Below are 22,587 nucleotides of genomic sequence, written 5' to 3'. Positions count from 1 at the left end.
TTTATTTTGTTGTTTACCAGCTCATCCACTGTTTGTAAACGCACCATATGACATGGCAGAAACGGATAATCTGTTCGTCATTGTTTCTGTTCCACCTGAAACGTTTTATGCCAGCAAGGCATTTTTTGCACTCTTGGGCATCAGTTGGACATTGACAATTAAGTCCATGAATAGCATGCATTGTATTATAATGTAACCAATAAGCTTATGCTTAAGAATATTAAACACAATGTACTTTATAACACATGGAAACACATACTCATACGACTTCTCATACTCCAACTATGAGAGAAACAAATCCTTTGTAATGACCAGCCTCCACCCATTAGGTATAAAGGAAAGGGGGAGGTTTACAAAGTGGCGATGCTGAGTATTGCTCCCCAATCGTGTGCGATACTCCACACCGGCGCTTGGCGTCTAACCGCCTCATAATTGAAAAAATTAATTCTAACATATTTTTCTACATTTGTTTGCTTTTCGCAGCAATGCTACAGATGTGCACAACTTACACTCGCATTTTGTGCCAGGTGCTTGATTCATTTTTTTGCAGCATAACTGTATGGTTCAATGTTCTTGCATCCTATAGCCCTGAAATCTGAAGGGGATGACTACTTCATAAATGGTGCTTGGACAATTGACTGGCCAAGGAAATTTGATGTAGCTGGGACAGCTTTCCATTACAAGAGGCCAACAGACGAACCAGAGTCTCTGGAAGCATTAGGTCCAACAACAGAAAATCTCATAGTCATGGTAAAGTTGATGTTCTTAATGCTGTAATTTGTATTTTATTTAGGGAAGCTAGTCATTGACTAGAAATATAGTCATGAAATGAAGAATTGTTTAAAGCTGCAGACCAAGCAATATCCTACATGTGGTTTTTTTTTTTATAAATAAATTGGTTCTGTACTATGAGAAATACTTGTAGCCTTTTTAATGACATATTTAAAGTATTATAATGTAACAAGCATTTTTTGTTTCTATAGCAACCATTTACAACGTCCCACCCCCTTCCTCCTCTGAAACAGGCTCTGACACACCCATTTTTGAGCCCTGTCCTCTCTCTAGCAGTGCACCAATTGTATCTACTGACTGCCTGGTCACATGATCTTCCCCATAGAACTTTGTATCTTTGGTCCTCTTCTGCTGCACTGGCAGCCATTTAGTGAACCCCCGAGCCGAATTTTCATTGATCGATCACGGGCTAATTACTTATCATTGTGTGGATTGTATTGATGCACATATAAAGGAGGGGGGGGGGGGAACGGCAGCTTGGACTGCTGCTTTAAGTTTACATACTAATATTGGGTAGCTAAAGGTATTGCAGCATTACAATATAGAATATGTGAACAGCCTAGATTCTTAGATTTCCCTGCAATCATCCCGTTGCCTTAGAGAACATTACAAATACTTTAGGCTAATGTTTGTAGTTGTACAACTGGCCTTATATGGTCAGTTAAAGTCAGCCTTGCCCCTTCAGCCGTGCAGGAAAATATCAGTGAACTGAAACATTGAGATATTCTTTTGGCTTTCGGTCAATCTTACATTTTATGGTTTTGCAAAGAAATGTTTAACATAGTCATTTAATTTATAAAGAGAAACCAACCAGTTATAATGATAACAGCAATACAATATAATTAATGGGGTAAGTATGTATATTGATTTAGTAACAGCATTTGTTTTTGTCTTCACACTTTGCCACACATAACAAATACGAGGTGTTGGTGTGATATCGGCCTTTTTAATTCTGTAAACATTTATTCGCAGATTCTTCTTCAGGAGCAGAACATGGGGATCAGATATAAATTTAATGTCCCCATCATTCGCACAGGCAGTGGAGACAATGAAGTGGGCTTTGCATGGAATCACCTTCCTTGGTCTGAATGTTCAGCAACATGTGCTGGAGGTAAGACATACTGCTGAACAACAGATAGCTTCAACACCAATTGTTACACAGGACATTATCCACAGCTGCTTGCTAAGGCTACAGCCCCAGTCTTCACTGCTGCATGCGTGCCTGGTAGCACGTGCACAGACTAAAGTCTGTAGGGGAGCTCTAGGAGAGCATAGGGGGCGTGGCCATGACGGGGCATATCTGCCCTTCCATTGGTGCACGCTGACCACGTGATCGCGGCACAGGAAGACAAAATTCTTGTCTTCCTTGCCAGCGTACGCGTCACAGCGCTTTGCGCGCGCCAAACACACACACACGGCCACTGGGGCCTGCCCCATAGAGGGCTGTGCTGTTGTGTGTGGCGCGCGCGCTGTAGCGGCCACTGGGGACCTGGCCTAAGTGTAATGAGAATGCAGCATGAAAGGAGCATTATTTCATTATATCCGCATACTGTAAAAACATAGTCTCTTGTACTACACAATTACAACTACAATTTCACATGTAAATGTCCTTCCTTTCTTCTAAAGGAACAAAGGGAGCCATGCTTAATTTGAGATATAATTTATGACTGGCAGACTGCAGTACATTGGAATCCTTCTGGCTTCTGCTCCTTCTGGGACAGCCCAAACCGGTCCATCTCCCCTTTTTTCTTTCCCAGGCACTTTACTCTGCCACATTGTGGAAAAGAGCAGGTTTGTGCTGTTTCAGACGAAACAGAAGCCAGAGCCAATAGCAATGAATGCCTTTACTATGCTACGGGTTATATGTATCAATGCAAACGTGGTGCAACTCTGGGGCACAACAAGGTTAATTACCTAATTTGTAATAATTGTAATGCATTTGCGTGTTGGGTCCCTGGTTACACAGGGTGGTTTGGAAGCATTAACCAGTGACCTGCAATTGATTGAATATTGTAGTCTGAATGCAATAATTTGTGACTGCCACATACATACTGTATAATACAGCGGGAGGTAGCACTTCAGCCTCAATCTAGTATAGGACATTTTCTTGAAGAAGGGGGGAAAAAAAAGAAATCTCCTGGAATGCTTTATTTGTTTTGTTTGTATGACCCTTGGCAAAATACAGAGACGGGATAATGCTCTCCCTGAAGAAGAACGGATTATTTGGGGCATTGCAGATTAGTGTATTTCTACATGCAACTAAAGCTGAGTTTGTTTTGACTCCTTATGTTGTGACCATCAGACAGCTGTTCAGTAGTTTATGGAAATTGTTGTGAAGGATAGTCCATTGGGTCGCTGAAATCAATCATTATATTTAAAGGACTACCATTCATTGACATTCTGTTTGTTAGTTTATAGAGCAAATCAAAGTAAACTAACCTGCCCTTTGACCTGTTAAGAGCAAACCATTTAAAACAAGTCTCAAGTCAGGTCCGAGTTTTCTTCTTCTTTTTTTTTTTTGTGCTAAAATATATTCCTGGGTTTTGTGGAGATGCAACATATGTTATAAAATGTGTACAAATGCTAACTACAGCCAAACATGTGTCAGACAATTTACATTTTATAAGCTCCTAATAAAACAGAATTTTTACACACTTTCAAAACATCGAGCAGATTTAACCATCAGTTAGATAACTTTATGTGGCCTTCTGATCTTTGTTCCCAAGGTTCCTGTAAATTACCTCTTTATGGGAACCAGATTCATGCATGTGGACCTTTCTACCCTATGTAGATCTGTACATTCCTTATAAAACCATGTCCTTCTTTGATATTGTGAAGTAACAAAGGAGGGAGAGGGAGTAGGTGGTATGATACCTTTTATTGGACCATCACGTAGTTGATATGCTACAAGCTTTCGAACCTCTCAAGGTCCTTCATTGGGTTACCCGGCAAAGGACCTTGAGAGGTTCGAAAGATTGTAACATATCAAGTACGTGTTGGTCCAATAAAAGGTATCATACCACCTACTCCCTCTCCCTGCTTTGTTACTACATGGAAGAAAGGACCAACACGGTACCCACCTTTCTTTGCTTGATATTGAAGAATAAAGTTCATGCCTACTCTACACACATCTTGCTTACCTGGATCTGTATGCTATTATTGCGCTGTCCTTTATTGTCACTTTCCTCATAGAGGCAAATTGATCTTTTAAAGTAGCAAACCCCACAGAATGTATATTTTTATTTTTGTGTCTGAATTGGGGATCCCTAAGGTTGAACTGCACTATTTTCAGTTGCGTTGATGATCTGGTTCTCAAAATACAGTTTTAGATCATTAAAAAAAAATAGCATGACTGCCAGGGTCATTGACTTGAATGGCAGTTACCGTCAGATCAGGCGCAATATCCTGCATCAGGCTTTGATGAATCCATTGATGCCATTGTTTCTTATAGTACAGGAAATAAAATAATGAATGTATGTAATGCGAATATTTTAGGAACATAGGGATCCCAAAAGCAGAAAATTGGCCAGATCAACTCCAGGACCCCATAGAGTTTAGATAATGGGAAAAGAAAAAGGTGAACAAGCATCATAACTGGCGGGTATCTTACCTGCTTCGTTTACAATGGTGCAGTACTCTTAAAACCTCATGTGTAACATCAGTTCTCAATAACCTACAGATGTAACAGGACTTACGGTCCCCGGAGGCGGCACTGAAAAGCTTATGGCCGCGCTTATCGTAGCTGGCGACCGCTGTCGTTGCCTTCACTATAGCGAAATTTTCACAAGGGGTGGTGACGTCAGCAAGGGGGAAGGCAGAAGCTCTGTGATTGGCTTGCTGTCAGTCACGTGGTGCGGCTGTCACTGAAAATCACAAATTCCCTTGACTACAGAGACTTTGGTCGCTTGTGTCGCTGCACGTCGTGGTCACACACACGATGGGAACCTGTGACGGACTTCATGCCTTTGTTTTCACGCTACGCACCGTCGCCGCAGCCTAAAGCCATAACTCCGGAGATAGACCCCCCACTGTGCGACTATGGAGCACTATGTGGGACCCCCCATAGCATTAATCCTCCAGCACTGGGGCGCTCCCGCAGCTTGCCCCTGTGCCCAAAACTGTAAATCTTGATACATCTGTATCTATGTCAAACCAGGCTCCTGTTCCTAGTATAACAACATGATATTTGTTCCTGCATAGTGTGGCAGAGTATGCTGTACATGTTGTAGCATTTTGCAGGATCAGCTCCCTACCACAAATAGCCCTCTCTAATAATTCAATTCTAGCAATGTAATTTTTGTTGCCTGAAGCAGAGGGAAATAAAGTTTTTGATACATAATACAAGGGGATTACCCCGGGGATTCTTCACTTGCCAAGATAACATTCGAAATATCTGCAACTCGGCTTCTTATAAAAAGTGTTATAAACTGGAGGGCTCCTATTAAACAGTAACTTCTAGTTTGCTTCAAGGTTTCCAATCATACATTTGTACTCATTTCCAGTTCTGTTTCTATCAAAGGTACAATAAAATAAGAAATAATCGGTCTTGAGCAGGCAGTATGATATTTGTTGAAGTGAGGATTCATCCACTGTACACATAATATTCGAATCCAACACCTCAAGCATGGATACAGCCACCTCCGGGGTGGATTTTGATAGTTGTGAATCTGTCTGCACTTGTTTACAGGGTGTTTGTTGTTTTGTTGCTGCTGAGGTTTAGGCTGAGTCCATGGTGTGGGAGACCGCGCGGAGGCGTCCGCACGGGGCGCGATCAGATTGCCTTAAGGCAGTGATCGCCCCCATAGACCGTGCAGGCGGAGGTGGGAGGGTGGCGCGCGTTGCACAAAAAAATCAGTTGAGACTGATTTCTTGGCGCGACATGCGGGTCACGTGAGCGTTCGCCCAATGAGGGCGAACCAGCTCCGTGACGCCCCTAGGAACGCCCCCCACGGCCCGTCGACCATGGTCAGGGAAAGCACCCGCTTTCCCACAGCCTGCGCACACCTCCGCGCTGGCGAAGGCACCATTGCCCGGGCCTTAGATGGATTCTGAAGTAGAGACATAATTGCCATGTATTGTATGCGTGTGGAGAGTGCGGTCTAATGATGCTCTTCATCCTCCTGGATAGGTACATGTGCATATCTGTGCTTTAATGGCTGCTGCCTATCTAATGTCATAACATTATATAAGGAGCTGGAAATATATATTGAGTTTACTGTAAATCTGTGACAGTACTTACCAAAGGTACAATGTCGTAGGTGTTACAAGGTCATAGGGGCAGAATCATAAAGCAATGGTACAGGATAGCACAAAAATCTGGCGTTAAAGAGGCATTCCAAGCGGCACTTAAAAATAAATATATATTTGTTTTGTTTAATATATGCAGCCGTTGATTACTTTTAATGAAAAATTAATTACCTACGCTGCTGATTCTCCTGTGATCGATCAGCAAAGATCCTGCTTCTCAGGGTTCACTAAATGGACGCCTTTCAGTTTCAATCAATCAGTCAGTGTAACTCAGCAGTTACAATGTATTGTATTGTATGTCTTTATTTATATAGCGCCATTAATGAACATAGCGCTTCACAGTAGTAATACATGTGGTAATCAAATAAATAACAGATAATATAAATAACAGATCATGGGAATAAGTGCTTTAGACATTAAAGTAACATTAAGGAAGAGGAGTCCCTGCCCCGAGGAGCTTACAGTCTAATTGGTAGGTAGGGAGAACGTACAGAGACAGTAGGAGGGAGTTCTGGTAAGTGCGTCTGCAGGGGGCCAAGCTTTATGTATCATGTGTTCAGAATATCTACAGTGCTATTCATATGCTTCTTTAAGCAAGTGTGTCTTAAGGTGGGTCTTAAAGGTGGATAGAGAGGGTGGTAGTCGGGTACTGAGGGGAAGGGCATTCCAGAGGTTTGGGGCAGTCAGTGAAAAAGGTTTAAGGCGGGAGAGGGCTTTAGATACAAAGGGGGTAGAAAGAAGACATCCTTGAGCAGAACGCAAGAGTCGGGATGGTGCATAGCGAGAAATTAGGGCTGAGATGTAAGGAGGGGCAGAAGAGTGTAAAGCTTTAAAAGTGAGGAGAAGAATGGAGTGCGAGATGCGGGATTTGATCGGAAGCCAGGAGAGGGATTTCATGAGGGGAGATGCTGAGACAGATCTAGGAAAGAGTAGAGTGATTCTGGCAGCAGCATTTAGGATAGATTGTAGGGGAGACAGATGAGAGGCAGGAAGGCCGGACAGCAGGAGGTTACAGTAATCAAGACGGGAGAGAATGAGGGCCTGAGTCAGAGTTTTAGTAGTCGAGCAACAGAGGAAAGGGCGTATCTTAGTTATATTGCGGAGGAAAAAGCGACAAGTTTTAGAAATGTTTTGAATGTGAGGGGCGAATGTGAGAGAGGAGTCGAGTGTGACCCCTAGGCAGCGTGCTTGGGCTACTGGGTGAATGATGGTAGTTCCAACAGTAATGTGGAAGGAGGTAGTAGGGCCAGGTTTGGGAGGAAGTATGAGGAGCTCTGTTTTAGCCATGTTGAGTTTAAGGCGACGGAGGGCCATCCAGGATGATATAGCAGAGAGACATTCAGAAACTTTGGTTTGTACAGCAGGTGTAAGGTCGGGTGTTGAAAATTATTGTATTCTGAAATTCAGAAATTCTGGGAAACAACACAAAAACTAATAGAAGAGGTCACAGACCTCACAATACCCATTGACCCGCTGACCTACTTGTTGGCCAGGCCCTTAGATTACCTGGACCGGCCAACGAGAAAATTAGTCTCCTTCATCCTAACGGCGGCTAGGTGTGCGGTGGCTGCGGCCTGGAAGAAGGTGTCTCCTCCCTCAAAACAAATAATTATACAAAGAGTACAAACAGTAAAGGACATGGAAAGGCTGTCAGCCTTTCTGAAAAGGTCTACTTCCACATATAATAAAACCTGGGACCCATGGGAAACCCATATGGCTCTATTGGGCCGAACTCACCCATAACAACTCAGAAGCACATAAAATGCCACGACACAACCAGGAGCCGACAAGGAGTAGGGGAGCACGACCCATCTCGGTCGTACCCCTTCCCCCCCCGCCCCCCCCCCCCCCCCCCCTCCTCCCCTCCTCCCCTCCCCACCCCCTTTTTCTTTTTCCACACTCACGCCACCCCGAGGGACCAACTAAGGCCAGGGGGGACGTTGAGCCTTTCTTCTTTTCCCCTTAGTTAAAAATGAGAAAAAAGTTGTATTAGGCCTATACTCTGCACCCCTGTATTGTCAACATCCTGTAATAATATGTCTGCCTAATAAAAAAAAAAATTTGGAAAAAAAAAAAGAAAATTATTGTATTCTTATATTACTACGGTAACATTATCTATTTGTACAGTTTCCAACTGAAACAACTGCTGGGAATATTGGTAACAAATTATCACAACCAATAAAGTGTTGCAAAGATCTTGCATTGCTTGGGAAGTGTACTACAACCTGCTATAGAAATCAAAGGATGTTTTAAAACTCATTAGAAATGGCATTGAGTTGAATAAAAAAAGTATATAAATATATACATATATACAGTGGTTGACAAATCACCAAAAAATCTACTCGCCACGCAAAAAAAATCTACTCGCCACCTAGTACCAAACGTGTGCTGCTTGGGCCAATATTTACTCGCCCGGGGGTTAAATCCACTCGCCCGGGGCGAGCAAATGTATAGGTTTGTCGAACACTGCATGCATATATATATATATATATATATATATATACAGTATCTATCTATATATTTCTCAAACCGTTGTATGCGAGTCTGTTTGTCCTGTCCCTAGGGGCAATCACATTGGACCTTTGGCCCGTCACTCCGCCTCAGGCCAATGAGATGGCTCCTTTGGCCCGCCCCCGCACACCTCTCATTGGCCGGTCACTCACACACACACACACACACCCTCTGGCCCTCCTCAACGGCTGCCCGGCCTTGACCTCTCACCCCTCAACGGCTGGCCACCCTTGCCCGCCCACCCTCGCCCATCCTCACCCATCCACCCTCGCCCATCCACCCTATCACCACTCCGCGGGACCTCACAAAGATCACCCTCTCCCCCGGCGCTCACCCTCTCCCCCGGCGCTCACCCTCTCCCCCGGCGCTCACCCTCTCCCCCGGTGCTCCCTCCCACAGACAGCTGCCATTCCCCCCCCCCAAGAGCACGCTCTCTCCGCTCTCACTTAACACAGGCCTAGAGGCCACGCCCCCAGCTCACCATCCCCGAGAGTGCTCCTCCGGCTCTCTCAGTCGGGAGCTGTACTGGCCGGCTGCCCACACCACCTCCTCATCTGAGCGTCTCAGCTCCGCCTCGCCGGGGGGAACGGAGAAAGCCGAGGAGGAGGAGCGCGGCCCGGTACCCGGAGGAAGAGGAGGAGCACGGCCTGATGCGAGGTAAGTAAACGCAGGGAAAGGGATCTTTCACGCAACATCCCGGCCCTGCCTTTCACCCCCACCCCGGCCCTGCCTTTCACCCCCACCCGGCCCTGCCTTTCACCCCCACCCCGGCCCTGCCTTTCACCCCCACCCCGGCCCTGCCTTTCACCCCCGGCCCTGCCTTTCACCCCCGGCCCTGCCCTTCACCCCCCCCCCCCCCTTCGACCCTGCCCCTCGCCCCCTCCCTGCCCTTCACCCCCTCCCTCGCCCCCTCCCTGCCCTTCGCCCCCTTGCCCCCTCCCTGCCCATCGCCCCCTCCCTGCCCTTCGCCCCCTCCCTGCCCTTCCTTAAGAATATCTGTTTTTATAAACGTTTTATAGATGATCTTTTAATAATATGGAAGGGTACAACAGAAGAGCTTTTAAAATGTTATGAATATTTGAATAAGAATGATGTCAATCTACATTTTACCCATGAACATAATTCAACATCGATTAACTTTTTAGATTTAGTTTTATTTAGTGAAGGTGAAAAGATTTTAACTAAAACTTATTTTAAAAAGGTTGATTCAAACAGTTATCTTGACCCGGAAAAGTAACCATTCTAGAGTTTGGATTAATAATATTCCGTATGGTCAACTTTTAAGAGTCCGTAGGAACTGCACGAAAGATTCTGATTTTGAGGAACAAGCACAAATATTATATAAGAAATTTTTAGCAAAAGGATACAAAAAAGATAAACTAGATGTTGCATTATCAAGGGTTAGGGGCAGAACAGACAATCTCTTATAAAAGAAAAAAGTGAAGAAAATGTGAAGGGAAAAAATGACCCCAACGACGGAGACAATTGCCTATTTATTACTAAATTTAATGGGGCCTCTAATGAAATTAGAAAAATTTTAATGAAACACTGGGGAATTATTTTAAATGACCCCCTTATAGGCAAGACCCTCAAAAAGAGACCTGGGATTGTTTTTAAACGAGAAAAAAATCTTAAGAATGTTTTAGCACCAACAGTTTTGAGGAAAGGTGGAAATAACTTGACAAAAGAATTGAACCCAAACAATATGTGATTATCTTCATGCCCAGGAGGTTGTTACAAATGTGGACGCCTTAATTGTTTGACATGTAAACACATTGTCAATAAGAGTACTGAATTCTCGTCTAACGTCACAGGAGAAGTATTTAAAATTAAACAATTTATTAATTGTAATACTAAATATGTTATTTTCACCATGTTATTTATTTACTTACCTGTCCGTGTGGCCTTTATTATATAGGTAGAACAAAAAGAAGTTTAAAAGAGCGGTTCACAGAGCACAGAAGAAATATTTTAAAAGGTTTTTTTGGCCATGGGGTTTCAAGATATTTCCTTACAAATCACAATAGGAGTATTGAAGGAATCTCCATTAAGGGAATTGAACATATTACAAAAACAAATATGAGAGGTGATAGACTTTTAAGACTTAGAAAACAGGAGACCTACTGGATTTTTAAATTACAAACACTTAGTCCAGTGGGTCTCAATGAGGAGCTTGATCTTTTAGCATTCCAATAGTTGATGGGTGGATTTTATTGAATAGTTTATATCCCCCATCCTTTCCCTTAATTGTTTACGTATTTTTAGCATTTATTGATTACTGCTGTTAATGTTTAAAGTATGTAAATATGCTAATTTTTAAATTCCAGTGTTAATTAATTGTTGTTGTTTTTTATTGTAAAATGTTAAACAGTTTTGGTTTGTGACATGGACCATTCCTTATACTGTGAGTATTAGTTCATTTACCCCCCTGGTCTATTGATTTTTATATATATGATTGCTGATTATCTAATCAATCTAGCCATCAATAGGGTATATATACTCTGTGAACTTATCTATATGGTATCCCTGACAAAGCCATTCATTGGTGAAACGCGTAGGAGGAGGAGCCAAGGGTCTGTGCTCTCACTTGTCTTAGTGATTGGATTCAGCTAGCACTGCTACGTGCTCTGGAGAGGGCGGCGTTTTGTCATCAGCGTGTCTGTCTGCTACCAACGCTGCGGAGGAAGATCGAATAGCCCCTGTTACAGCCGGGAAGGGTTAGCGCGTCACGTCCGTAAGTGACGTCACACCCGGAAACCCGGTGGGCTGTGCACAGTCAGTCTCTAACATCGAGACCTTTAGGAGCTGTTTCGGGAGGAACATACAGCCGTTCTTAGCAACCAGTGGAGGTTGGGTGAGCACATCAAGCATTGGCTCATTAACGGCATACCCCCCCCCCCCCCAACAATTTTATCCCCCCACGATCTGTGCACCCATCTGGGGCCGTCACTCTGGTCCCAGGACTTTTGATCTTGAACCAGGATTTCCTACCCTCTGACTTTTTTTCAGCAGCAGTTGGCTATGATCGCCTCTCATTAGTGAATTAGATCCTATTGACACTAATTATTATTGACATTCTTTTAACAATTGTTGTTTATTGCTTGTTATTATCTTGTGTTATAATTCAATATAAAGGTGTTATTCTACCATCACCCATTTGACTGCGCTTCCCTATTTTTTTCTTTTCTATTAGAAGGATTAGGCTGGAGGGACAATTGTGAGAGGGGAAAAGGCAGAATAGAGAAAGGGAAACGTGAAATGTAGGTTAGAGGGGGATTGAGTAGAAGGGAATGGGAAAGAAAGGGGCTGTGGCATGATACATACAGGGCTTCCTTAACAGCAGACATACTTCATGACACTTCTTTAGGGATGCATTGAGTTAGCGAGGGTGTGGCAGAGGTTGCATACAGAGGTTACAGTTCGGGGAAGGCAACAGGAGGGGCTTTGTCACAACATGATCTCCAGAGAGTGTGTTCAAGGAAAAGATGAATGAGCTAGTGAAACAATTAATTGCTGGACGTTCTGTGGGCTAATTGACCATTTCAGATATACATTTAATCTAGCAGTGGTTTATTATTATTTTTTTTTAATGATAAATCGGATTCTTTTGTATTGGGTTATATTCTCAAAGAAACAGACTGTTCAGTACTAAGAGCAGCTGTTGTTTACAGTAATTATGTCACTAGTCGGAGTAGTTCTGTTAATACAAACTTGTATTATTGCAAATAGCTTCTTGACACTTAAAACCAGCAATCCCATCTACCTAAGGCAGAGCTCATACACTCCGCTTGCTTGCGAGAGTGCGAGCTCCATCCATGCCTCGCTGCTGTAGCACAGAAGATCTGTGCTCATAGTGTTGCATGGGTGTTTGGGGGCTTGGCGGATGGGTCATGAAGCTGGTTCGTCCTCATTTGCTGAACCAGCTCACGTGATGCTGACGTCACATGGCAGTCGCCTGAGAAGACAAAATGTATTGTCTTCTCAAAACGCTGTGTGTCAACACGCTATTGCGTCAACACGCTACAGTACGTAGCCGGCAGGCGCGCAGGCACTTGGCTAACTACTATAGCCAAGTTGTGCATTGTGCCTGACGCGCACACGTAGCGACACCGGCAGCATAAACTCGGCCTAACTCTTCTGAAGCTGAACAGCGATATTTTCAGCTCTTGGACCAACCTGGTTTCCAAAATACGTACTGATAAAGGGCCAATAGGATGGTGTCGCGATTTCCTATTGGCCCGCGTGACGCAGGATATTTAAACTGCCATTTTATATCCCCTGGAGGGGGCTGAAATGCTGGTACATTTACTGGTAAGTCTCTTTGGGACTTGGGTGACAATTGAACTGGAAATAGCCCAGTTCCACTTTGTGGACCCCCACGTTCCTATCCTGTAAACAAACGGGGGTAGTTCCCAACTTGTAAAAATAAAAAGATGATTAAAAAAAACAAGCAGCCGGGATTTCTCTTTTAACTGCTTGTAGACATAGTAGATAAATCATTACAATATTACCGAAGTAATAATAGTTGGCAGAGAACTCTGTTTGGTGAAGGCATTACATGAAATTGTTACCTTCTTGAGTCCTAGCACTTCATTTACCCACAGGCTTGCCTCACATATTTCATTCGTGCATTTGGGATTTTCTTTCATTTGTTTCTGACTTTCTAGTATCTTCTAAGCATAATTATTTTCTTGCTCCCAACACTTAATTGCCAGCCTCCCCCCAGAGTCAAAGCGATCTAATGGCAGTTATATGATTAATGGGTAACATGCAGGTTATTGGCATCTACTTGTTTTTAATCATTAAATGGTAACCTATTACTTTGGAAGCATTCATTTTTCACAATTCATCTAACTATGCCCTCCCTACTGCTTTTTCTGTTTACTGTTTCCTCACTCCTTTGTGAACGTCTCTGTTTTCTCCAACTTCCCCACTCCCCACTACACCATTATTTATACACCTCTCTCCCAACAACTTATTTACCCCTCAATAAAAACACCCACACAAATCCTCTATTCACACCCTCTATCTACTCCTTCCTGTTGCTGGGGGATCTCCCCTAAGCCTGAACCCAGACATACACACCTGATCTCACCCATGCCTCCTTGCGACCTCTTCCCCTCCTAATGGTGTTAACCTATCTGACTTAATACTGACTAACCTTAAAACTCGCCCCACAAATCAAGCACCCCAATAGCCTGCACTCATGGCTATTGTCCCACACCCACAGTCAGTCCTACCACCCATTGTGACCAAGCACTGCCATCTACAGCACTTATTCCCTCACCTGCTGTCTCTGTAAGTCTCCCATCATACCATTTAGATTGTAAGCTCTTCAGGGCAGGGATTTTCTTTCCTATTGTCTGATTTTGCAGTGCTTATTGTATTATTATAATTCCCCGTACTGTATTCTTGGTGAAACGCTGAGTACACTTTTGGCGCTATATAAATAAAGACATACAAGAAACAAAAAAGTAGAATGTTTACATTAAAAAGTTTTTTGTTCCTGCTATGTGAGATTTTCCTCTTAATGTGAGAAAATGTGACACCAAAAGTCACACTGTAAAATAAATACTCTGAGTGTGTGTATAGCAAGTCTTCTTTATACACATTAAGTGGTTTATCATAGTTTTTATCAGAGTATTTAATATCTTCTGTTGGATTAACACGCTTCTCTTTTGAGCCATTTTGGTCCTGGAGGCTCCAGTTCCTAAAACTGGGTCCAATAACATAAACGTAAGAAAGTTTGCAGTATATAGGAAAGAAGCATTCAGTGAAATCCAAACCATAGAATATTAGTGGGGCCATGAGAACATTGCCTTTCTTTTTATTGTTCTAAGTTTTGTTCTCTGATGCCTTGTATTCCCTACACATGGTGTCCACTGGCAATCATATCTTCCAGCTGTAGCTTATCTGCACACAGTAACTATGTGCAGTGTATTCACCCCATCTGATAGTACTCTGTTTTAACAGTCCCAGTGTGATGTACTTTCATCATGTTAAATAAAAGCCAAACCAGTCCACTTATTCAATTTACATATGATTGCATACATAAGCAAGTTATCTCATCATTATTGTAATTCACATCTGTGGCAGATGTTAAACTCTGAGCGTTTGAAATTTGTAATGCAGTAGAGATACTGCTTGCATTCACTAGGCCTAAGCCAGTAAACATATTTTGTTGCTCAAAGTAGCAATATCGCATATTCTGCTATGTTTGACATGCAGTAAGGGGCAGTAGACTTAGCAATACGTCTAATGTAAAGTGTCACTACCCAATAAGTCTATGATTGGTATTGCAGAGCATACCTGCTTTTAATGTGTAGTTTTGTTTTGTAGTATGTAAAGAAATACAAATATCAATTAGCAGAAAAAGCACTAACTAACACTTGCACTGTCTAATGAATTTACTGGTTATTTATTTATTGTTTGGGCTGTGTCATATCTAAAAAAAAAAAAAAAAAGTTGTTAGACTGGTACATGCCATGTTAAACCTAGCAGGGTTTTTGGCACATAATCATGAGAGAAAACGTACTACTCTACATGCAGAAATGGAATGACATTAACATACAGATATAGCACATGATACAATATATCCCAGTATCACTCAGAATATGACAGATATTCCATTGGCTTCAATAGTGATGTTGGCACAGAATATCACAGTATATCCCAAAATACATCACACCACTGATAATAATGAAGCCTGCTGCATCTCATCTGTATGTGTGCCCTGTAAGATCTTTCTATTGCATGAAATAATTTCTCAAATCACATGGGAGGGTGAACCATGGTGGAGAATACTGTAGCTTGATACTCTGAGGATAATAAAGGTATTTTTCAAAATGACTTATGTATAAATTTAAATTAGGAGATAGCACCTATATATTTTATTATGAGCCACTTAAGTCGCCTCCGAATGTGTAACTGAAGCAAAAGCTGGTATTTGGTGGTCTTGAAAAACAAACATTGTATCGCCTATAAAGCTGTAGTATCATCCATCCATTTGTTCTCCTTCTCTGTACAAATTGTACCTCCATACTGGAATACTGTGTGGCCAGAAAATATACTGTATCCATCCATCAGATTTCTAGTAATTCCACAAAATCTTTTAAAGAGGTAAAAAGAGTGTTGTATTTTTCCTGCTATTCAAGTCATAGCATGTACAGCTAATGCAGCTGGTGTTTTATGCTCCTTACTGAAAGCAGGTTTCTACTGTATACAATTTTCTCTTTTGCAGCCTTGACCTTTTTGGGGCTAAGGGTTTTCTCTACTACATCAATGCACAAAAAAACTCCTTGTGCCATGTTTGGCCATTAGCATTAAAAAAAAGGGAACTTTTGAGTGTGATGATTAAAGAAATACAGTGTGCGCTGTCCCTTTTCCCCCTCCCTTGATCTCTTCTGAGTTTAAGTGATCCTCCTTGCTGCTCCCAGTCTCCCGGTGTCAGCGGGACAAATCCAGGCACATAAAAAACAAATAAGGGGCGCAAAGGAGAAATAACAAAACCCAATTAGTATATCACAATATATTTTATATGTAAATAATGGAACATACATTAAAAGGTGGATCAAAATGATCCTAATACCCGCATGTCCATAGAGGGTTGGGCTGCGTTCTCCAGTAACCCAGCGATCTCAAAGTCCTCAGATTTTAAAGACAATGGTCCAGCTGTAAAGATTGTATTCGATAGCTGGATCCAACTTTCAATTGGCGTCCTTGTGTTGTGCTTGGGTAGCAGCTTCCGGGTGTCTGTCGTCACGTACTGCGTCTGACCTCACCACAAACGTTTGAGTGTGGTAAGGCTACAAATCATCATTTTGAGATATTTTCCATCCTTTAAAAAAAAAATTTTTTTAAGTCAATGGGGAAAAAAATTACTTTTTTTTTTTGTGTAGGGGAAAATGGCATTCAGAAAGTGCAGACACATTATACTGCTCGTAAACGCTCATCTAATGAAAATTGTCTTTCTAAATTAGTAGCTTGAAAAAGAATACTTTAAAAGTATTTTTTTCCACTAAGAAGACAAGGGTATTGGCTTAGGGATGAAGATCTCATGATTTGATGAGGCTGTCAGAAGGAATGTCTGGGTTAACCAGCTTGTTATGGTTTTATTGATGCAGAATTCACAGTGTTTTTGGCATTCTTCTAATGAAGTTCTGTAATCTTATACCAACATTTTTTTTTTGTGGTTGCCCTTTAAAATGAGTATAGCGTTAACATGCTTGCAATTTTAGGTGTCCCATATTTTATATTTGCAGAGAACTGAAAGTAATGGAAACTGAAACAAAGTTCTCCAGAACATCTGCACCCACACACCCTGTGGGATATGGTCACTTAACCACTTGACTTTTGTTTTCTATTAGAGACCAGTCAGGAGGACACTTTATGTCTTTTATTATAAGCCATAAATCTGTAGGATTTAAAAGCACTGTGTTTTTGTGTAACTGCTTGTAATTATTCCCTCCAGAGCTTGAATCAACTTATTTAGCAATGTTTTTCAGATTATCTGAAGGGAAGTCATGCTTCCAGACAAGCAGTGGGGCAGGGGAGGTCAGTAATGTAAAGAGACAATCTAAACTTTTCTTTGTCTGCATTGGAGCTTGGCACATATACATTTTATTTATTGTGCCTATATTTTAACTTTAAATGTCTGAGTTATGTGACATTTCACATATTCAAAAGCAGGGCATTATGTATGTCATGAGAAATTCTCTTCCCCTGCAAAAGAACATGCTGTATATTAGTACTGAGTATCTACATAAACTTCCACTCATCTTAAGCTTCTTCTTTAAAAAAAATAAGTTTTATCTTAAAGGTGCTTTTTAGATGTTGGGTCCTACGGTGTGCTTATAATTATACTCGGCTTCCTTGGAACTAGCTTTAGTCAGATTTGTAACCGGTATTCTAATGTTTGGGGAGGCAGCCGAGGCAGTCACCCATTCTTAGAGCTTTGTATACACCGCCCTACTTTTTTCTTCTTCCTTACGCTCTCTCTTCAATCCTCCCGGCTAAACAGGCCAACTCTAATTATAATTTGAGATTGTAGGGAGCTTGCTTTAAGTTGTTGAGTGCGACTCAGACTTGCGCCTTCCACTTAACATTCCTGATTGTATGATGTTATTTTGTCTTGCTTACTTTCTTACAGTATATCGCATAAGAATAACATGCTTTCCTACTGTTTTGCTATGTATGACTATTCCAGTTTAGTAAACTTTAAGTTGCAAGAAAAAGGTGCATCAACACACCGGCCATTGTTGTGTCTGCCCTGTTATGGTGTGTAGTGCCTGTCCTCACTGCCTTATAATCCTCCATGATAACGAGCAAGAGAGCAGCAGTTTCTGGTTGGATCAGCACTCAGTAATAGAGGAAAGAATAAAGAATATAGATTAAAAAAATACACCCACACATTCCTTTTGGTATCAACTACATTTTACCTACAGGTAGGATGACGAAGGAGCCAGGGGTGATTTGAGACATTGCTCATTGTGCTGTGGTAACAGTGTTTGTCTGCAGACTTAACCTTCTTGATTCTTGTACTTTTCCGTACTTTAAACAAGAATTCTAGTTGAAACCGAAAGGAACACACACGTAAGTGTCAATTTCTCTCCATTCTTTGTTCTTCTATTACCGAGTGCTGATCCAACCAGGTATTTTGTTATTACATGGTGTGGGTGTAAAGTCATAGCGCCGGTTGATGTTGCTCTATCACAAACCGGCGATAACAAGATCTACCATGTTTTTATCATTTAATATTGTTAGTTGCATTTAAGAGTGGACAGAAGTGTCAACTACAAGTATTGCACAACTGCAGTTGAGTTGTATTGTCTCTTAGATAGCTGCAAATGCATTGTCATTCTTTATATTGTTTTAGATTCCAGAATATTCATTTTCATGTGAATGTCTGGTAGTTGTGAATTTCTGCATTAAAATGTCAGAATCTTTAAACATTGAGATTGATGTACATGCAAAGGATCTGGCATTTTACATGGACTAGCTGCTAAACATATACTAGACCAGGTGCAGCGGTTTGGTACTGGCAGATAATTGGATGGTCCTAGCCCACTGCCCTTCCTTTCTTTCTGACCATGCCGTGCATACTCCTTTAGGACACTTGTGAAAAGATTTGTTGGTTAGCGCTGTCCGCTGGCACTGTGCTCTCTCCCTCTCCCAAGGCAAAGGGCTGACCCATCATACCATGCGCCCTCTCCAGGGCTTTCTTCACCTTATCATATGGTGATCTCCTTTTTGGGGGGAATCCTACATTTGGACCCCCTAATTTAGTATGCCCAGAGGAAGGACAGTGCTGCAGCCATGGTTCCTCACATGTTTCCTGCCCTGCGTGCTGCTGTACACTCTCTGTGAGTTGGAGGATATAACAACCTTTTTCGCCTCTTACCCTCTGCACTACACATTCTATGTTAGGTTAGTTACCATGGATGTAGATTCCCTGTACAGTAACATCCCCCAAAAGGATAGCACTGAGGCATGCTTGCAATTCCTTGCAACATCTTCCCTGGATCAGAAATACAGCGCTGAAGTAATTTCCAGACTAATAGAATACATCCTCACGCACAACGACTTCAGCTTCAACAAGGACATTTATCTACAACGAACAGGGACTACAATGGACTCCAGGATGGCACCGCAATATACCAGTCTTTTTATGGCAAATCTTGAACAGAGATTCCTAACCACATGCCTCCACAAACCTTACAAATCTTACAGATACATTGATGATCTGTTTATAATATGGACAGAGAGCGAAGAAAATCTACAACAATTTTAGGAGTCCTTATATTCATTCCACCCATCCATTAAGCTCAAAATAGATAATTTGGCAAACCTAGTGATCTTTCTGGATACAACAGTAACACTGAAGAATGGCATACTACACACATCTGTATAAAAGAAAACCCATGGACAGTTGTAGTTACCTGCATAACTCCAGCTTCCATCCCACTCATACAAAACGAGCCATCGTACACAGCTAGGTTATAAGATATCACCGCATTTGCTCTGACACTAAAGATAGAAACAGACACCTCACAACCCTGACAATCATTCACACAAAAGGTATACAAGCCAAAGACTATTGCAACAACAATCACAACTGCACTTAAAGCCCCACAAGAACACCTGCTCCAATACAAGAAGAAAACAACAACCACACACATACTGTACCACTAGTGGCCACATACAACCTTGTCCTACACTGAATGTGAAAAATAATCAAAGATCTGCAACCCATGTTGAGAGACGATACAATCTTAAAAGACATCTCCCCAAACTTCCCATCCTTGCATTCCGGCAACCAGCAAACCTCGGACAGAAGTTAGTCAATAGAAAACTTCATAACGAACTCAAGGACGCTGTTAATGGCACAAGACCATGCAACATCATACACTGCAAACTTTGAAAACATATGCCAAGATCCCACAGCCAGTCACAAACATAGAACATTCAATGCTAGAAGATAATTCTGCTGCACATTCAGGAATGTGGTATATATCATTCAGTACAGCAAAAGTGACCAAGGATGCTACATTGGTGAAACTAGCCAAAAACTTCAAGCCATAATGAACCTACACAGACACAATAACAAGCACACCATAAAGAAGGAAGATACTGCACGCCAGTGGGACACCACTTCTCCCAGCCAGATCATTCCATATATGATTAAAAAAATTCAAATCCTCAACTAAATGTTTAAAGCACTCAAGAACAGAAACATTTGAACTAAAAATTATACTACACTTTGACACTAAAACAATAATGCTGATATGGAGTTTCTAACACACTATCATAATTGTTTGTAATGTTTCTTCCTTCCTCTCTGTTAATCTTACAATTAAACCCCTCTGCTCCCCTGCACCCCCATCCCCTCTCACACTGCTGATGGTAGTTATATGGTTCTATTTCTCACTTTACCTTCCATTCATTTATTGCCCTGTCTGTGTTTTTTTTTTTACCATTCTCTCTGTCATTCTTTTCCTACATCATCTGCCTTAGATTGCTACTGTATCTTGTTTTAAAAAAAAAGAATGATAAGTTACATCTGAGCTTAACCTAATACTGAAGTACTTATGTTAGGTTAGCAAAGTCAAAGTTGCTAACTCAACCAATAGTTACCAATTGTTGTCTATGTACACATGCAACAACTTACTCTTCATTACCCAATAATGTCATTTCTTTATATTTTTTAATGTAATAATTCATATGGTGTGTGCGTGCGTGCGTGCGTGCGTGCGTGTGTGTGTGTGTGTGTGTGTGTGTATGTATGTATGTATGTATATATATATATATATATATATATATATATATATATATATATATAAATATTTAGTAATATAACATTAAGCAAATATTACTTATGTAAAAATATTATTGTATTGTAAAAAATATAGTTATAATTAAATATCATAATTACTCTTGTTACAGTGTTGAAACCCACTGTACTAAAAATTAATCCTTGTTTTATGTACAAGTTACATTTTTGGTAGTTATGGGCTGGATGAGTTAATCTCAGAAGAAACTGTTACCTATGATGGTAAAGCAGCAGGAAAGGTTATAGCAGGTGACTAGCTAGTCATCTTGGGAGGAGATTTACTATGTTTTGATAAGAGGGACCATAGCGCTGGGGTGCACAAACAGGTTTTCTAAGGATGGGGTGTGCTTACAGAGGTCCCTCGCTCTTCCCCACAGCATTTAAATTAAATGCCGAGGATCACGAGCGAGGTTTCTAAGTTTCCTTACCTGGTCTCTGGCGACGTGTCGCCATGGCAACGAGGCGTGAAATGCAGCCGCGGGGTGACGACATCGCGTTACCATGGCAACGCGCCGTCTCAAGACGCCAGAGAACAGGTAAGGGGGGGCGCAGACTGAAAAGTTTGGGCACCTCTGCCGGAGTGTGATCTTGCACTAATTGCCTTTCAAGTCAATGGCAGTTAATGCCGGATCAAGCTTCGATAGCCCCTATCAGAGATTTGCGAGTCCTGGCCCAAGTTTCCTCCTTTCTGGCTCCCCTCCTGTATATCATTCAGTTATTTCTCCCATTCATTCTTCTTCCAACCATCTCTATATCATTTCCAGGCATTGAATCAACGTGGTGGAAAGAAACACCATGGCAATGGTAATACTACTCAAGGTCCCGGGTGTCTGCATCTTATCTATCCCAAGTGGCTTTCAGCCTTGGACCTTTTCTTTTTGAGGGTTTTATCGGGAGCCCTCCATAATGTTAGTTCTCATAAAGGAAAATAATAAACGGAGTCACTTTTCCCTCATGGTCCATGTGTTCTGGTAAACTCTGTCACTCTGTCACATCATAGAATATTAAGTCAGCATCCCACAAAATATCATCGTGGCATTGAAATTATGCTGCATATGTCATGTTATTGTTTATTTTTAAAAATCTATTACTGATTATTTGTTTTTACTTATTGTAGCATCAATCACGTGTAATAGAACACAAGTCAAAGGCAGGAGCAGGTTGGGGTTAAAAGAGAACAGTGTCTGTTTTAAGTGTTTTGAAAAGTTTGACTGACCATTTTTCTGCAAAGGAGGAAACAAAATCAGCAGAGGGGATTGGTGTTTTCCATCTTCCTGTCAGTGCTTGTGTCCACATGTGCAAAAGCAGACAGAACAAAATGCAAACTGCATGTTTGACCTTCTGTGGTGTACGATCAAGCTTAAAGGACACAGTAATTGGAACAGCCTGTGAGATGCGGTGTTAGAATATGCTGAAGGTGTTGAATTTATAAAGCATGCAGTGAATATTAACCAATTGGCTGCCAGATGGAAAGAACTGAATAGGTATTTAAAGAACTTTGCAAAGAATTCATGAGCATCATGAACTTAAAGAAAACTTCTCCCATAAGAGCTTAACTTCAAAAGTGATATGCTTATTGATATAATAATGAGGGACCTAAAAGAACTCTGCTAGTTAGCTGTAAAATCCTTGAGTCCTTGCAGACCATAAACATGTGACCAGTCAGGGACCCCTCTGGGCTTTTCAATTCTGGGGAGTCTTGATGAGTT

At 41.6% G+C, this 22,587-nt stretch overlaps 1 protein-coding gene across 4 annotated transcripts in view; it reads left to right on the top strand.

The window, feature by feature from the left end:
* The window catches only part of ADAMTS6 (ADAM metallopeptidase with thrombospondin type 1 motif 6), a 283,143-nt gene that overhangs the window by 220,280 nt on the left and 40,276 nt on the right, over positions 1-22,587 (top strand). For all 4 annotated transcript variants that reach the window (XM_075590050.1, XM_075590029.1, XM_075590040.1 and 1 more), the window contains 2 exons: positions 587-750; positions 1,765-1,903. In XM_075590050.1, coding sequence (XP_075446165.1) covers positions 587-750; positions 1,765-1,903 — 303 coding nt within the window. The remainder of the gene's footprint in view (positions 1-586; positions 751-1,764; positions 1,904-22,587) is intronic.

Source organism: Ascaphus truei, chromosome 1 (assembly GCF_040206685.1).
Source record: "Ascaphus truei isolate aAscTru1 chromosome 1, aAscTru1.hap1, whole genome shotgun sequence".
Taxonomy (NCBI): Eukaryota; Metazoa; Chordata; class Amphibia; order Anura; family Ascaphidae; genus Ascaphus; species Ascaphus truei.
The sequence above is the reverse complement of the archived record's forward strand: the minus strand, read 5'-3'. Positions and strand labels throughout refer to the sequence as shown.